This window comes from Euprymna scolopes, chromosome 25, assembly GCF_053919585.1.
Source record: "Euprymna scolopes isolate OS-2025 chromosome 25, ASM5391958v1, whole genome shotgun sequence".
Classification (NCBI taxonomy): Eukaryota; Metazoa; Mollusca; class Cephalopoda; order Sepiida; family Sepiolidae; genus Euprymna; species Euprymna scolopes.
Genome location: NC_136506.1, coordinates 89,558,237 through 89,575,736, shown reverse-complemented (window position 1 = coordinate 89,575,736; position 17,500 = coordinate 89,558,237). Strand labels below are relative to the sequence as shown.

The following is a 17,500-nucleotide window of genomic DNA, read 5'->3' as shown; positions in this document are numbered from 1 at the left end:
AATACACCAAACTCCTTTGTTTAATTCGAGGGTTGTTCTAAAAGTAAGGCCTCATGTATTTTAACGCAAAAACTAACCCGCTGAAATATTACAAAGTTGGGTGTACTACAATTAAAACGAGCTATCTAGTGCGCTCCAGAATTTATTTTTTCTAAAGTCATACCCACGTAATGTTTCTTGTTACGAATAACAAGAAATATTACGTAGGTATGACTTCTTTAGATTTACTAACTCGATACTATGACCACAAAAGTACATTCAACAATAACAAACACCGTATGAAAACAACACTAGCGAATAAATACTGGGAACTCAAGGAAAGCGGACATTCGCTGGTAGTCGAATGGAAAATAATAAGACAAGCTACCACGTGTAGGGACCTAGACGACCCATGTAGATTATGCCTTTATGAAAAAATTGCTATCCTGTACTTTAAAGAACCCCAACATCTATTAAACTGTAGAAGAGAAATAGAAAACAACTGTGTTCACAAGATAAAATTTACTCTAGGATAGCGATACAAAATAGTTTTAAAACTAACAAAAACAATAGAAAATAAATAAATAAATAAATTGAATAAACATGAATATACATTAGCGATCACACATATATGTATGTATATATATGTATATATATATATATGCATATATGTGTGTACACACACATATATATATATTTATATATAAACTAACATTAATAAAAAACAAAAAAAACACTAACCTACATTTAAAACAGATCAAGAAGCTAAATATCCAGGCTAAATAGAGCACACACAAAGAAACAGGTCAACCAGAGGTCAAATAGGCCTTTGTCCGATAAATGCATTCTCATCGGCTGAAGGAAGGGCGCGGTGGATACTAGAAAGCTGATTGGCTAACTAAAATTTCAATAAAAGATGCGCATATAAAAACGACAAACAACCACAGAATTCGCGCATAAGCCTGAAGAATCATGGATTGGATGAAACGCGGAATATTCAGTATAGCTTAATTGCCATATACATTAATAACTTACTATATATATATATATATATATATATATATATATAGAGAGAGAGAGAGAGAGAGTGCAAAAGTATATATATGTATATAATTATAGTAATTCAATAAATTTAAAAATTTATGACGTGAAATGTTTGAGTTTCAGATCAAAGATTTTTATTATTCTATGTAAGACAAAGAATACATTAGAAATATTTTAAATCCTTATTCTATAGGATTTCGATGTCTACCATCTCTTCAGAGGAGAAAATATTAGCAAATATTTATAATGGTTTACACCTTATTTGCTAAAGTCAGTAAGACATGGAAAATCACAATTAAAAATTGATTGAGTAATTAAAAGTCATAGAGTAAGGGGTTGAAGAAAATGATAAGTTTACATCCAAATTGCATGGTAAAAGTCATTGAAAGCAGTTAAAATATTTCTAATGAAGAGATGGTAGACATCGAAATCCTATAGGATAAGGAGTTATTAATATTTCAAATGTATTCTTTGTCTTACATAGAATAATAAAAATATTTGATATGAATCTCAAACATTTGACGTCATAATTTTTTAAATTTATTGAATTACTATAATTATATATATATATATATATAATTTACATGACTAAAATGTGATTTATTTGCTCTATCTTGTATATCGAGCAATTCTTATTTAGGTGGGATAATACTTATAGAATATTACTGCCATTAATATCTTGTTAATCTTATAATCACAGGTTTCCATGCCAGCTGATTGTTGGATAATTTTATTCTGGAAGATAATAATTATTATTAAGATATTCAACGAATTTCACACTTCAAAACACAAAGATGAAAAATAAAATTCAGATTTTCAACCTTAAAATCTGATACGTGCGCAGTTGCTTTTTTTGTTTGTTTGTTTGTTTGCTTTATCTATAATCCTCACCATCCCCACAATACAATATATTTTGCCCAGTTTCGGCTAATTATTGTAAGCATTTTTAGAAAATAAGGTGTAAACCATTGTAACTATTTGCTAATATTTTCTCCTCTGAAGAAATGGTAGACATCGAAACCCTATAGGATAAGGAGTTATGATATTTCTAATGTATTCTTTGTCTTACATAGCATAATAAATATCTTTTGGTTTGAAATTGAAACAATTCACTTCATAAATTTTTTAATTCATTGAATGACTAAATTTAGATTTATTTGCTCTATCTTGTATATCGAGCAATTCTTATTTATGGTGGGATAATACTTATAGAATATTACTGCCATTAATATCTTGTTAATCTTATAATCACAGGTTTCCATGCCAGTCGATTGTTAGATAATTTTATTCTGATATATATATATATATATATATATATATATATATATATATATATATATATATATATATATATATAAATAGGACAACAAGAGTATGAAATGAAGTCACAAAACTATATATTGGTGGATATATAATGGATCATTTATTGAATAATGGAATACAAGCAAAATTTGGGGATAGAAAGGACTCTTTATGTCAGGGTATTTCGAAGCCTAATGCTTCTCATCAGAAGAGTAGAGAAGGTGCTAGGTAGCATGGGAAAGATGTGCCGTCTAGCGTAGGGTTCATTAGGGACGAAAAAGATTAAGAGGAATTGTAGAATGTTGGGGGAAGCTTTATTGAATTATAAATAAATAAAGAAGAATCTTGTTATACATAGTATGATGTATGAGATTGTATATGGTCTTTAACATAGTGTTGAGTTTAAGGGGTATATGTTTTAGGGTTCAGTTGTGGGTGTACTGTTGCGTGATAATTTATTTTAACGGTTTGTGGAGTGTCTATTATCTATGGAGTGGTATTTTTGACAGGTGCAACCTAAACGGCAAAAGGTGGCTATAAAATCGCTTATAATTGGAGGGGGGTATGCAAGGTTGTAATATTGATTAGGTAATATGCGGCAATATTTTTAAGTTTCTTCTGTTATGATATAGGGCGTATAGTTATAAGGGGACGGTCGGAGGATCGGATGTCAATGTCTATGAGTGCGTTTAACTCGAAGCAAAAAGTTTTAAGGATACATATAGTTGGCAAAGTGAAAGAGGAAGGAGACATTTACTACTTATAAAAGTGGTAATAATATCAATAATAGTAGGGTAATTGGAATTATGAGAATGAGAATAATAATAATGTTAATTATAATAATAGTAATAATAATAAAGATAAAAATAAAATAAAAGTAAAAATGAAGATAAAAATAAAAATAATATTACCAATATTATCTTTATTTTTATCATTATTTTTATCTTGTGAAATTTTCGTATTGTTCCGCGCAATGTAAACAACTTGCCATCGTAATTGTTGAATCCACAGTATTTGACGTGTGCCAAATTATTAACAAGGCAGTTTATTTCGTCAATAAAATGGGTCGTAAAGTGGTTTGAGCAGTTCTGAAAAGAGTACTATTACAGAACAGCTAGCAAAAGATAAAACTACCTCGAAATATTGAAAATGATAGAAAGATACCATCAAAGTGTGGATAACTTTGTCAAGGACCCTACAAAGATACATAAGAGAGCTGATAAAGGTAAATCTAGAGTTGTTTCACGCCGTTCTCTACGCCAAATTAAACGTGAAGTTGTTAAGACCCCTGGGCAGACAAGTCGAGAAGTCTTTGACCAAGCCGGATTGAAGAATGTCTCAAAAAGTGCTTGATGTCGCCTTCTGAAAGAAAAAGCAAAGTCTGTTAAGCCTGTGACAAAGCCTCCATTTAAGCGATATCACATAAAAAATCGATTGAAATGAACATAGAACAGCATGAAAACAGATTTTTCCAAATTTTTGTTCACTGATGAAGTGCTTGATGGCCCAGATGACTGAAGCAAGGGATGGATCCTAGATGGACGACATCGTCATCAGCGTTTAAGGCGCCAACAAGGTGATTTGGGCTGGGATTATGGGAGGTACTTTAGTTGGCCCATGGAGAGTCACAGAGGCGTAAAAATGACGTCAAATGCTTACATAGATTTTCTGAAGGGGCACTTTGAACCATGGCTGAAGAAGCAAAGGTTAATGTACAGAAGAATCATTATTTTTATGCAGGATAATGCTACCTCGCATGCAGCAAACAATAACAAAGAGTATTTGAAACAACTGGCGTCCTCTAGGCTACGGAAGATGGAGTTCCCTGCGAATTTACCAGATTTAAACCCAATTGAGAACCTTTGGACTATCATGAAGCGACGTCTCTATGCAAGTGGACGCCGAGACGCAAAGAGCAAAGATGAGTTGTGGGATGCTCTCCAAGAGGTATCGCGAGGAATAACTGTTGACGAAATCACAACTTTGACTAATTCTGTGGACCAACGTCTTTTACAAGTCATTCATAAATTGAATCGCATACCCCTACTAATTATGTCAACGTAGAAATTGCTATGTAGTTTTTGTGTTCTAAGCATTTTTCCTAGTTTATGCAATGTTTGAAAATTATTTCAATAAACAAGTTATGGGTATATTGTGTTTTATCTCAACCTCGTTAATAACTTGGCACATTGAAATCAACAGATATTCCTACCTTCTCCTATAGTTTCGCTAATACTGCTTTAAATACTTTTATTTTCTAACTGGAGTAGCTGAATAGTATTGTAAGTACTTTTTTTAAAGTTTCATGGATTTTATTCACTCGTTTCTTTAATATTTATGTAAACTCGTTAATAATTTGATACGCAGAGTATGTATATATATAAGAGCGAATGAACTCTTTTTCTGGGTCAACGGCCAACTAGCACCGTGTATATTTGTGTGTGTGTATATGTGTATTGGGGTAGAGAGGGCTCCCGTAAGCCGTGGAAGACAACCTTTCTAGGAGAAGCAAATCTCTGATTTAAAAAAACATAAAGCGGAAGACCAGTACCCGCATTAAGCTGGTCTGCAGTTTAATTTGTTGCTGGCTGCTTGCTCTTGCTTGTTGCTGGATCTCAACATTTTGAACCCAGAGAGAGACTTAGCTGTCGTACAAAGCTAAGACTCTGTAACATCATATTTGTATAGATACTCCCTCAGACATTTGGGCTCATGGATTTTAAATGTCTGAGGGAGTGGCACTCGTCTGACAGGACATTGCAATCACATATATATGTATATATATATATATATATATATATATTTATATATATATATATATATGTAGACAAAATTATGTAGGAAATCTCAACCACCGTGTTGGTTATATCATTTCTATCATCCGCTGTCCAGTGGAATCATTTGAGACAGCTCAGAATTGATTTCGGTCCTGGATATGACCTTAAACTATATCCGATGGTGAGACCCCAGTTAGCGGGCTTTGGGAAGTGTGGAGCCACCCTTTAATTGCCATTGCTCCCAGCTCCACTCTGACCCGGAGTGGTAGTACCTGTTTGGGTCCCAACTATGGGTTTAATTGAAGCAGACTTAAAAAATCAAAAACAAATATACTCTATTAAAAAAAAGTGTTCTTCAAAATCACTGGATTCGGCATTAAATAACCCGAAAAGGGTTGATACGCCGTAAAACAAAAACAAACAAATCAGAATTGATTTCATTTTAAAGAAGGTAAAATCTCACGCCCAGGTTTCATAAAAGTTTTGCACTGTGACATCTGCAATTCATCAGTGTAGCTAGATATAGCGAGTGTATATATGTGAACTGAGGAGTGGAAAAGGAAAATAAAGAATGTTTAATAGTTATCAAGTATATTTCTCTTTTCAAGCCTTAAATATTATCTGTCATAATGATGAGTCCATCTACTGCAGCACCAAAGCCACCAGAGTTTAAGCCAATATTAAAACGCCTTTTTTCTTGTTGACTAAAGTTCTTGCCGGCCATGTGTAATTCTAGGTGGTCAACCCTCCTCAAACGTTGCCTCCTGTCTTTCAAGTGGAGTGATTTTGTTGATTACTGTCTAAGGCGCTCTTACCGAAGAATTCCGACGATGTTTCTCAGGCAACCTTTAATAGGAAAGAGAGCTCCATCTTTAGAAGTACTGGCTTGAATCTCCCCCCCCCCGTCAATTTTTTACCTTTTGTCACATCTTCTTGTGGTGGGAAGCAAATCAATTCCAGCTACAGATTAAAGAATTCACTAGTAGGTGTGAAGTTGCTCCGATTCATATTGAATCGGCGCTACGCGCGTGCGTGCACACACGCGCGCGCGCGGACGCACGCACGCACGCACGCACATACACGTACACATATTACAACACGTGTCCACACCCTACACACGCAGACATACACACTAGCGCGCACGTACACATAGCTAAACTACACAATATACACTAGTGATTAGACGATTCCAGTATTTTTCCGAGTTCGATACAATTACCGATTCTGTTCTACATTCTAGATTTCGATGCAGTTACCGATTCCGATTATTTTTTTTTAATTTTCTTAAAATCGATTGGATTTTTTTTTTTTTTTTTTGAAGGGGGCGAATTACTTCAAAATATGTGTAATATGTGCATATATTTTCGCAAATATAAAAATACCCTTGTGCGAATGATATATAAATTTTAGTTTTACTGTTGCCTTTAAATATATTTATCATTTCATGAGTAATACGAGGAGTGGAAAAATTAGTTCTAAACCGAAACAAACAAATAAAAGCAATTAAAAGAATCGTTTTGAGCATCGGAACTAGTATACATCCTTGTTTTTTGGAATCTATTAGAAAAAAGCCTGTATTAATGCATTTAAACAAACTATAAGAGAAAATAAGTTTCCTTTAAGTATATTCGTTTTTCTCTGTTGTCAAGCAACTTTAAAAATGACCTTTCTACTTGAAAGAAGTTAAAGATACTTACATATACTGAGTAAGTAAGTTTCTAAGGTTTCTTGCACTGCATCGAATCAATCCGAATCGATTAAGAAGCAGTTGTTGCCTTTTATTTTAACAAAATTCAACAAGCTTAACATTTGAAATATGCATTAAACTAGCAAAAAGTATACTGAATTTAGAAAGTAAATTGAAATTAACTGGACTTATTTCGCATCGCTTCACACGTGTTTTATATTTTTCCTTCAGTTGATTTAATACCGACGCAGACAATGGCTGAGCCCTGATGGAATCGTCTACCTATAGTCAAACGCGCCCTAAGATAGGATACTTCTGTTATATCTGGACATGGCAAGTGTCCGTTAGTTTCGCACTCGATTGTCGTTTATCGCAAGAGAAACTTGGCATTGTGCCATGTTAAGATTAAGTCCCTGCTTCGTACAAAGCTTCATATTTCCCTAAATGACGACCTTTGAACGGAGAGGTCAGTAAAGGCAATTAAAGCGGTTCTAAAAATGGCGATAAACGTGTTGAACACCCAGCTTTGTCTATTCACTACGGAGATAGATCGCGGTTGCTCGGTAGCGGAGAAACGCGATTTGTCATTTATATCGCGTATGTCCACAGGAAAACGGTCTAAGGTTACATTGGAAACGCGCCAATATCATGAGAAGTGAGCAACAGATGATCTTTGACGCTTGTTCGCCCAGGTTTGACCGATGACGTGATCGCATGGAAACAAAAGTAAAAAGTAAAAAAAAAAAAACTGGTAAAAACCGGGTGAAATATTCTTAAGGGTAAAGCTAATCAGAAGAATAATTTATATGTATTTAGCCGAGAAAGTAAATTTAATAAAGCCTTTATATATAGTATAAATTTTTTTATACATATATTTTCAGACATGCTTCAATTTATCTGGTAATAAACTGAATATTCTCAGACCAATTCTTAAGTATGAAGCACACACACACACACACACACACACACACACACACACACACATATATATATATATATATATAACTACTATTTTTGTTTCATTATCGATAGTAGCAGCTAAACAATAAGGAATTTCTTTCTTTCTTCCTTTCCTCTATATGTTTCCTCTATGGTAGACACCCATGTTTTTGGCACGTTTACTTCCAACCTTAAATCAAAGATGGTTTCAAATGTTCCCCCTCACATTCTTTGTGGCAGTGTAATCATGTTGACCCCTATTTTCTTATTTTGTTTCTCTGTCCTATCTTTTTACTTTTCTATTATCTTTTTCGTTTTCTTTTTCTTTTTATCCCTCCTCTTTATACTGGTAAGTCTTGGCGTTTTCTTTCCCCCTTCTTCTTCTTCTTCTTCTTCTTCTTCTTTTTCTTCTTCTTCTTCTTCCTCTTCTTCTTCTTCTTCTTCTTCTTCTTCTATTTTTTCCATTTCATTTCTGTCATTTGAGTCACATAAGCTTTCTTTATGTCAACTAATTGTCCGCAACATTAGCATGTGCAGTGTAGCGACAATGTAATATTTGTCTATTTAATTAAAATATTACACACTCACACACACACACGTATATATATATATATATATATATATATATATATATATATATATATATATATATATATATATATATATAAAATGTAAGTATTGGTTCGTTCGGAATTAATTGTCTACAAATCCACTGGACGGATGGCTTCCACGTTTTTGTATAATATGTTTACTATATTCATGTGTGTTTTTATATATTTCTTTTTAATTATAACATTATACTTAATTTTTCTATGATAAATAGGTGGATTTCTTTGTACCGATAGGCGATTTTTTATTTAGGGACAATTATTTATTACCGCTTCCTGTCACGTGACCAGTGTTTCTAATTTAGCGGTTTTCCTGCTAGATCTGGAGATTTCGTTTACAATCTAGCATGAAATTCTAGAAAATCTGGACGTATTTCGCACCCACACACCCGCAAGCGCTTGAAAATACTTTAAAACATAAAATAAATTCATTCATGTAAGTAAAAAAAAAGTAGCATTTATTGCTTTTGGCAACAATTATTTATTGATTATTTGTTTTGTTTTTCACCTTTTTTTCGGCTAACAATTCTTAAATCTTGCTATAAAATCGATTTTTCCAAGTACATTTTAGGTGGGGGGGCATTCTAACCCTCGAGGTTTAGTTTAAAATACGAAATTTAAAAGTATTTAGTCGAAAATTGTAAAAAGCAAGAAACAACAGCAAAAAAAAAACTATATCAATACAGTAGAATTTAATTATCTACCAACCTAAATACTTTTAACATGCTAAAACAAAGTTTTTTTGTTTTTTTATTTTTCTAATTTCAAAATATGTTGTACCATTATTGTGATATTTAATTTGCAGTATATTTCAATTAATCTTTTATTATAAAAAGTTTGAGTTTATGATTTGTTTCCTGCAAAAAAAAAATACCCTCTCTGAAAAAAACAGGCATTGAATAAAAACACAAAAAATATATCCAGTTTGGTAGAAAAGTAACTTATCTTGCCTTTGATAACATTTATTTGTTATATATTTGTTTTTTGACAACTTTTTCGAATCTATGTGTACAGTAATACAAACCCAACATATTTATTCAGCTCGAAAAACATACAGTGTTTACCGATGTATTCGAAAATTCAAGATGGCGTCTCACACCCTCTTTAACACTGTAAGTGTGGAAAAAGGTGTTATAAATAAAAAAACTCTACAAAATACTATTAAAACCCGCCGAATATATGTCAACCTATGTCACAGTAACATGTATTGAGCGAGTTTTTAACAGTATTTTATCCGTTGTTTTTTATTTATAACATCTTTTCCCAAACTTACCGTGTTAAAGAGAGAATAAGACTCCATCTTGAATGTTCCAATAGATCGGTAAACACTGTATGGTTTTCAAGCTGAATAAACATGTTACATTGAATAAAAACACGAAAAATATATCCAGTTTGGCAGAAAAGTAACTTATCTTGCCTTTGATAACATTTATTTGTTATATATTTGTTTTTTGACAACTTTTTCGAATCTATGTGTACAGTAATACAAACCCCAAACCCGAACAGGCAAAACTAGCTGATAAAATATGTAAGCCTTCTGGGGAGCTAACCGCTTCAATATAATTCCAGAAACATATAGTGAGAAAACACGGAACATTATGGGTTTTTTTTTGGGGGGGGGGATTAGTTATTTTTGAAAATTTACGACGATAAGTTAAAAATCTAGCGATTTTCTGGACATTTCTTTCTCCTGATCTCGCGGTTTTTTTTTTTAATCTCAGTTGACAACATTGCATCACTAAAAAAACGCTACAGGCTTAATGTATCGGTAAATCTTCAATGGGTTTAATTACATGATTATTGATAATGTAACCATGTGATTGAACTTTAATTTAAATTAACCACACGTGGTCGCAAAATGAATGCCGACGCTCAAAGTGTATACACATTTTGACTCCTCCCTTTACTTAAAAATTCACCAAAAATCAGGAAATTAACGAATTTTAATGAAAATTGCAGTATTTTTCAAATAATGATCGCAGAATATAATGAACTAATTATTTTTACTTAACTCTTAGTGAAAATGTTTTATTTTGTTTAAACAAAAAATACCTTTACTAAAGTTATGGTTTTCAGTAGTAAATAAAAAACGCAAGAATTTATTTTTGCTTTTTTTAAATTTTTTTACAGTAACATTACGAAAAAAGCCCCTAAAGTCCGTATTAATGAATTCGATATAACTCGAAGAAAAATGAATTCTCGCTTACTATTCAGGAAATTAAAGATTCAATTAGATTCCTATTTCAGTCACCTAAATTATTTAGGGTGAAATGAGTTTAGGAATTTATAGCCAAACCTAAATATTTTTTTTGTAAATATCCAGATATGCTACTACAGAACACCGACCCCCCCCTCCGCTCGCGCCCCCAATGTACAAAGTAAAATCTTCGGAAAATGTTAAATGGTGTTCTAATTGGTAAATGTCGGTGCGTTACTTACGGAAAATTTGAAAATTCGATGTTCCAGGTAAAAAAAAAAAAAACAGATAAATTACCCCCCTACTCCAACTTGGTGTGCTTTCCTTTTCTTATTTTTTTTTTTTTTTCAGCTAATTTTAAATTTTCCACCCAAAAAGCGCTATAATGTATTTTTGAAAATTAGAAAATTCTATGTCCTGGAAAAAAAAATCCCCTCCCCCCAACGTAGTTTGTTTGGTGAAGCCGTCGTTTATGCTACAGCGTGCATGCGCGTAGCATAAACGGAAGCTGCAAAATGCTGGAAAGAAGTTCGTGGGTTCAGGGGTAAATACCATGCAAACGGTAAATTTGCCCCAAGTTTGACTATCAGATTCGTTGTCAGCGACCTCAATTACCTATAAAAAAACAAATTAGAGTGGTCGGTGTTCTGTAGTAGCGTATCTGGATATTTACCTTTTTTTTTTCTTGCTTAAAAAAATAGCATTAATACAGTAAGTTAGGTAAACTGACTTTTTCGTTTAAAAATGGAATTATTTCCTTTTCCTTATTGACTTTTAAAAAAAATATTTTTTTAATAAATAGTTTGTTTTAAAGTACAATTGTTGAATGTTACTGTTTTGATTATATTCGTTTGGGGGGCACAATTAAAAAATCAAGAAAGATTAAAATGAAGCGAAATTAAAGTTTCCGTTCCATTTTTACAACAACCGTAAAACAGTGCATACTCAGCAAGTTTTATCGTAATTTATAAGCATATTGAAACACTAAATCAACATTTTATTTATTTTTTTGCATAATTAATGATGGAAGTATTTTTCTGTTTATTTATTTTCTTAACATCTATTAAAAAAATAAATAATTTGTACATTCTCTTGAAAAAAAGAATCAAACTTTTCTCTACTTTCACATGTGTTCTATTTTAACAAACTGAGCCACAGCAACGCGTGGCCGGGTACAGCTAGTATATATATATATATATATATATATATAATATTAACCTGAACGTCTGCGTGTGTGTCTGGTCACAAATAGGCTCCTATATGGTTGACTATTATAGAAAACTGATCACGTATAATGATAGATGTATCGAGACACAGGAATGTGTATGTTTGATCTGGCATAATGATGATTCATTAAAATTGTGGCGTCTGCGTACGGGCCCGGTCCACACAGGATGTAAATAAAAAATTTAAAAATTAAAAAAAAAACGTTTACAAGTGTTTTTGATATAAATGCACATAATAATACTTTGATAAGTATGTTTTAAATTAAATAGGAATGGTATGATAAAATTGTGGGATCTGCGTTCGCGCCCGGCCTCCATAGAATGGAAATAGGTACAAACTTTAATAAAGACTTTTCATATCTATCTGCGTAAGTATACTTTGATAATTATGTTTCAGTTTGAAGAAATATGGTATAATAAAATTATGGGGTGTTCGTTCGCGCCTGACCTCCATAGAATGGAAATATGTCAAAAAGTTTAACAAGGTTTTTTAATATAGATCCACAGAATATTGCGATAAGTGTGTCAGTGTGAACAGGTATGGTATAATAAATTATGGGGTTTATCTCTTTTATTTTTACTTTCATCATATTTTGCTTTGGTTTTGATACCTCCAAATTCGAAGCTATCTCTTTACAACCCTTCCTTTTCATAACCTATCATACTTTCATAAATCAGAGTCCATTTTCTGTAGGCTGTTTTTGTATCCAGTCAACGACGGGCACTTTTGCTAGTATATATATATATATATATATATATATATATATATATATATATATATATATATATATATATATATATAACTTATTTTACGGAATAAAAGGTAAGATGGTTAAGATCTTGAAATTTGGAATATAAGCTTTTGTAATTTATATGCTCTGGAATTACTTCAAGCTTCATAAATTAAAGGATTGGTATAAAGAAAAGATGAAATATAATTAAATAAACACACACAAACACACACGACCAATTATCATAAAATTGTGACCATAGAATAGTATTGTAATCTATAAGCCTGCAAAGTTTTGTGTATTTTTGAACCAAATATATGAACATCTCAATATTCAATTCGGCGACGAGCATAGATATATCCATATATAGATATATCCATATATGGATATATCCATATATAGATATATCTATATATGGATATATCCATATATAGATATATCCATATATAGATATATCTATATATGGATATATCTATATATAGATATATCCATATATAGATATATCCATATATATAGATATATCTATATATGGATATATCTATATATAGATATATCTATATATGGATATATCCATATATAGATATATCCATATATAGATATACTACTTTCTGGGCAATTTTATAAGTTCGAAATGTCGGCAACTACTGATCAGAATTTAATAAATGAAGACTCACTGGAAAGTTAATAACTAGAATTGTATATTGGGTTATTTGACATTTGCCCCTGAGGTAGTACCTTATTGTTTCAAGAAGTCGGGGATCACTTTTCTATTTCCAAAAGAGGGGAGATATAACATATGAGAACTATAACCCAGAGCCTATTTTTGGGGCTTATATACAGCTATAAATGTTTCAATCATAGTCATTTGTATTCCTAGTTTCGCATGTGAATTACAAATATCTAATATTTTCCCAAAACTATTGGCCTTGATGGCGGGGGAAACTAAAATATGCTGCTATGGTTGCAAATGATCTGAAATGACAGTAAGTGGAGATTTGATTCAAAATATTTCTCATCTGTTATATCTCCCCTCTTTTATTTTTATGCATAAAATCAATTTCACAGTATATACAGATTATTTGATACTGGAGATATTCATAACCCTAACCCTATTTCTAAAAGAGGGAAGATATAACATATGAAAAATATTTGAAATCAAGTCTCTTCTTGTTATTTCACATCATTTGAAAGCATAGTATCAAGTTTGAGTCTCCCCTCCATCAAGTTCAGAATGACTAGTCCGACACCGCCGAGAATTGAAACCAAAACATTTAACTTACGATTTACTTGTTCCTTTGATGTTAATGACTGTACTATTAAGACATGTTTACGTCAACTACAGTATATATATATATATATATATATATATATATATATATATATATATATATATATGGTAAAACTGGTAATTAGAAAAACCTGAAGAGAGTGCTCAATACAATTGCAGAGCAAATATGTGTTTTATTTTTTTATTACCGTTTTATCTGTTTGGTTACATATGTGTCGGATGTTGGACCGTTCCATCATTTCTGTAAGGCCGGACGAGGCTGTTAGATCGTAAACACGGTCCAACATCTGAAACATATGTAACCAAACAGATGGTTCCATTTCTGTAAGGTCTGACGAGGTTTTTAATTAAAAAAATATTTGTTAATTTTAATTTTTTTCGTAATAATATTTTTTTTTATTTTTGCGACTTACCAATGTAAAACGAGTAAAGAAATGTTATAAACTTTTATACTTTTATTAATTTTTCATACATGTTCATATATATATATATATATATATATACATATATATACATATTTATATGTATGCATATATATGTATGTATATATATATACATATATATATAGCTAGTAGAAATGTAAATTAATAAAAATGTTCATATATATGTATATATATACATACATATATATATATGTAGCCGTTAGGTAGCCTCCTCAGACTTTACAGAAACGCATATATATATATATATATATATATATATATATATATATATATATATATATATGAACATTTTTTGGGGGAGATACAAAATTATATTATGGCTAAATGCAGACCAATTAACATGATGACTAAAAAATAATTAAAAAAAAAAACATGAAAATAAAGGTTAGCTAACCAGGTTTCGTTCCTCGCTCAACAGAGCTTAATCGAGGAAAACTGTGATTAAAAGAATAATCATGAATATGGCGGGGGGAAAGAAAAAAAAACGAAAAATAACCGGGGGAAAAAAATTACATAGAAACAAAAAAAAAAGTCCTAAAAAATTTTCTTTTTGCATGTAAAGAGAAGTTCTCAAGGACTTAATAAAAATAGCTTCTAGAATGTTTGGATGAAAGGGTGAATGGGACTTACTGAAGATCGTAAACATTGCAGCACTGGCATTCGTGGCAAATGTATATATATATATATATATATATATATATATATATATATATATATATATATATATATATGAAACTAAATGTTGCTTTCTGGTTTACACAGTTATTGTTCTTCTTCGCACACAATAGTCATTTATTTCAACCCTCTTACAAACAAGTTCTCATCCTATTTAATTTCTTTATATAATCTCATTTTCTTTCTAATCCGTTTTTTTCGTCCGCCCAACGATCAACTTATTTATTTCTGTACGATTCTGCGTTTCATATACTTTTAATTTCTCATTTACTTTGCCCTAACTTTCAGAGTTTTTACCATCTAGTTTCTTTATCATGAATTCGTCACTCTATTTCCTTCCAATATAATTTTTCCCGTCTTTCAATAATCCTCATTTTCTTCCAGCAGCTCATTATAAGTTTCCACATTATTACCGACTTGTTTGCCCGCCCTGTTCCCTGCCGCTTCAGCCACATACTCCACTTCATTTTCTGCCTTTTATACATTACTGTGTAAATCTCTATTTAACCGCACTTAAAACCTGTGATACAACGAAACAATCTAATGCAAATATTTACTCTTTAAAAAAAAATTCGCTGTCGATTAACTTTGACGACATCTTGAGAAAAGTTACGTTTCCAATGTTTCGCGTGTGTAAAACATTTTATACACCACCAAAGACAACGTCATCATCTTTTAGGATCCTCTTATCAGCTTCTTGAGTTAAAGTGTGAGACTAAAGCCAAGTGTACTGTGCTTAGATTGAATAAATGATAACAAAGAGGAACATCAGAAGAAGTCGAAGAACTGAAGCGAAAAATACATCAAGGGAGGCTACTTGAAAGAAAACTGACAAGCTATCTTAAAAGCTCACTCAATCAGATTGTAACGGAAGCGGAAGGAAGGCAAAACTAAAATGAAAGAATAAGGAAAATACAGAAACCAACGCCCCGTGTGAATTTGATGAAATCAATTCTTAAATGATCTTGCTATAAGGTACATCACTCTAATGATTGATTGAAATTGCATTCAATTTGGAAATTCGAATTTTCATATTTTATCTATTTATTTAGTACAAACACGACTACAGGGCCTTGCCCGGGAGTATATGTGGGAAAACAGAAGAGAGAGAAAATTATAACACCTTCTATAACTGTGCGTATCTTTTTATTCCTCTCTCTCTCTCTCTCTCTCTCTCTCTCTCTCTCTCTCTCATATATATATATATATATATATATATATATATATATATATATATATATATATTACAATAGAAAATTGCGAGCATGAAAAGTTATATGGTTAAGCATAAACATGGAAAAGTAAAGGACTAGTTGTTAAAATTGGAAAAGAAAAGAACAAGATATTCTAGTTAAAAACATAACAAATCTATAATTTAAAATATCGCAGCATTAAAATTGATTATATAATATTATAAATTGAAGTAAAAAAATTCTTAAGGCTGCAATATTTTAAGTTATAAATTTATTATATTTTTATTAGAATGTCTGTCCTTTTCTTTTAGCAGTTTTAAAAACTAGTCCTTTACTTTTCTATGTTTAAGCTTACCATGTTACTTTTCATGCTTGCATTTTTCTATTGTAATCCATGAATTTTCCAGGCTTTCAGTAAATTCACTTGTTCTTTGTTTAATTTTAGTTATTTTGGGCCCCCATAAACATAACATTCACATATGTAATAATAACAATGTACGGCACTCGTCTGCTTTTAATAAAATGCCCCCAATAATCTCTCTTTAATTCTTTCATTCTCTATGTTTCACTTTTTATTTTCTTTCGCGATAGCGGTGAATTAGTACCAACAGTAGTCGCTGAAGTGACGTGGTTGCTGTAGAAACCAGTCATGAAAAACTTCGCTCAACTCCTTACTTTTTATGATTTTGAACACCGGTAAATTCATCATAACTTTTGTTTTACTGAACAAAAATTGAATTTTTTTCACACTATAGCTGAGAAGGTTATCTATAAACTGTAATAATTGTTTGAAATTTCGTCGAAAAATAAGCGATCGGTGAAGCTTTAAAGCAGTTCTAAATGACTAAAACTGCCACTTTACCATATATTTAAATACTAGCCTGTTTAAATTGTGTGTATATATATATATATATATATATATATATATATATATATAGTCATCCACATAAAGTACTGTGTCGTTGTATCATAACTCATCAGTGCGGCTAGACTAGCACCATTCCCTGCCCAGAGATTGAATTTAGAACCATCGCGTTGATAGTCAGTAGTTCTAATATTTTAAATAGACATTAAAATCTAAAAAAGAAAAACAGGCACTAGTGTTTCATGCTAATGCAAGATTCAGTTTAGGAAGCGTTAATTACTGTTGGTCGGAAAGTTCAATTCCAGTCAACAAAACCATTCTTGGCTTAGCAACCTAGCGTCTTCCTTCCAGACCACTTGTAATTAACACGTAACTGGAAGGAAATTAAGTACATATAAAGACATCCATACATATATGGACATATTCCTAGGTACTTAATTTCCTATACATATATATATATATATATATATATATATATATATATATATATATATATATATATATATATATATATATACATACATACATACAGCCATAGTCAAAATT

The 17,500-nt window shown here is 31.4% G+C and overlaps 2 protein-coding genes across 2 annotated transcripts in view; both read right to left on the bottom strand.

Annotated features, from left to right (window-relative positions):
• The window catches only part of LOC145247498 (corticotropin-releasing factor receptor 2-like), a 907,054-nt gene that overhangs the window by 719,374 nt on the left and 170,180 nt on the right, over positions 1-17,500 (bottom strand). The gene's annotated exons all lie outside the window — the stretch shown is intronic.
• LOC145247499 (uncharacterized) overlaps positions 3,483-17,500 on the bottom strand; it is a 135,927-nt gene continuing 121,909 nt past the window's right edge. Inside the window, exon 2 of the mRNA XM_080109311.1 lies at positions 3,483-3,687. Within this exon, the coding sequence (XP_079965437.1) occupies positions 3,605-3,687 (83 nt within the window). The 3' untranslated portion in view covers positions 3,483-3,604. The remainder of the gene's footprint in view (positions 3,688-17,500) is intronic.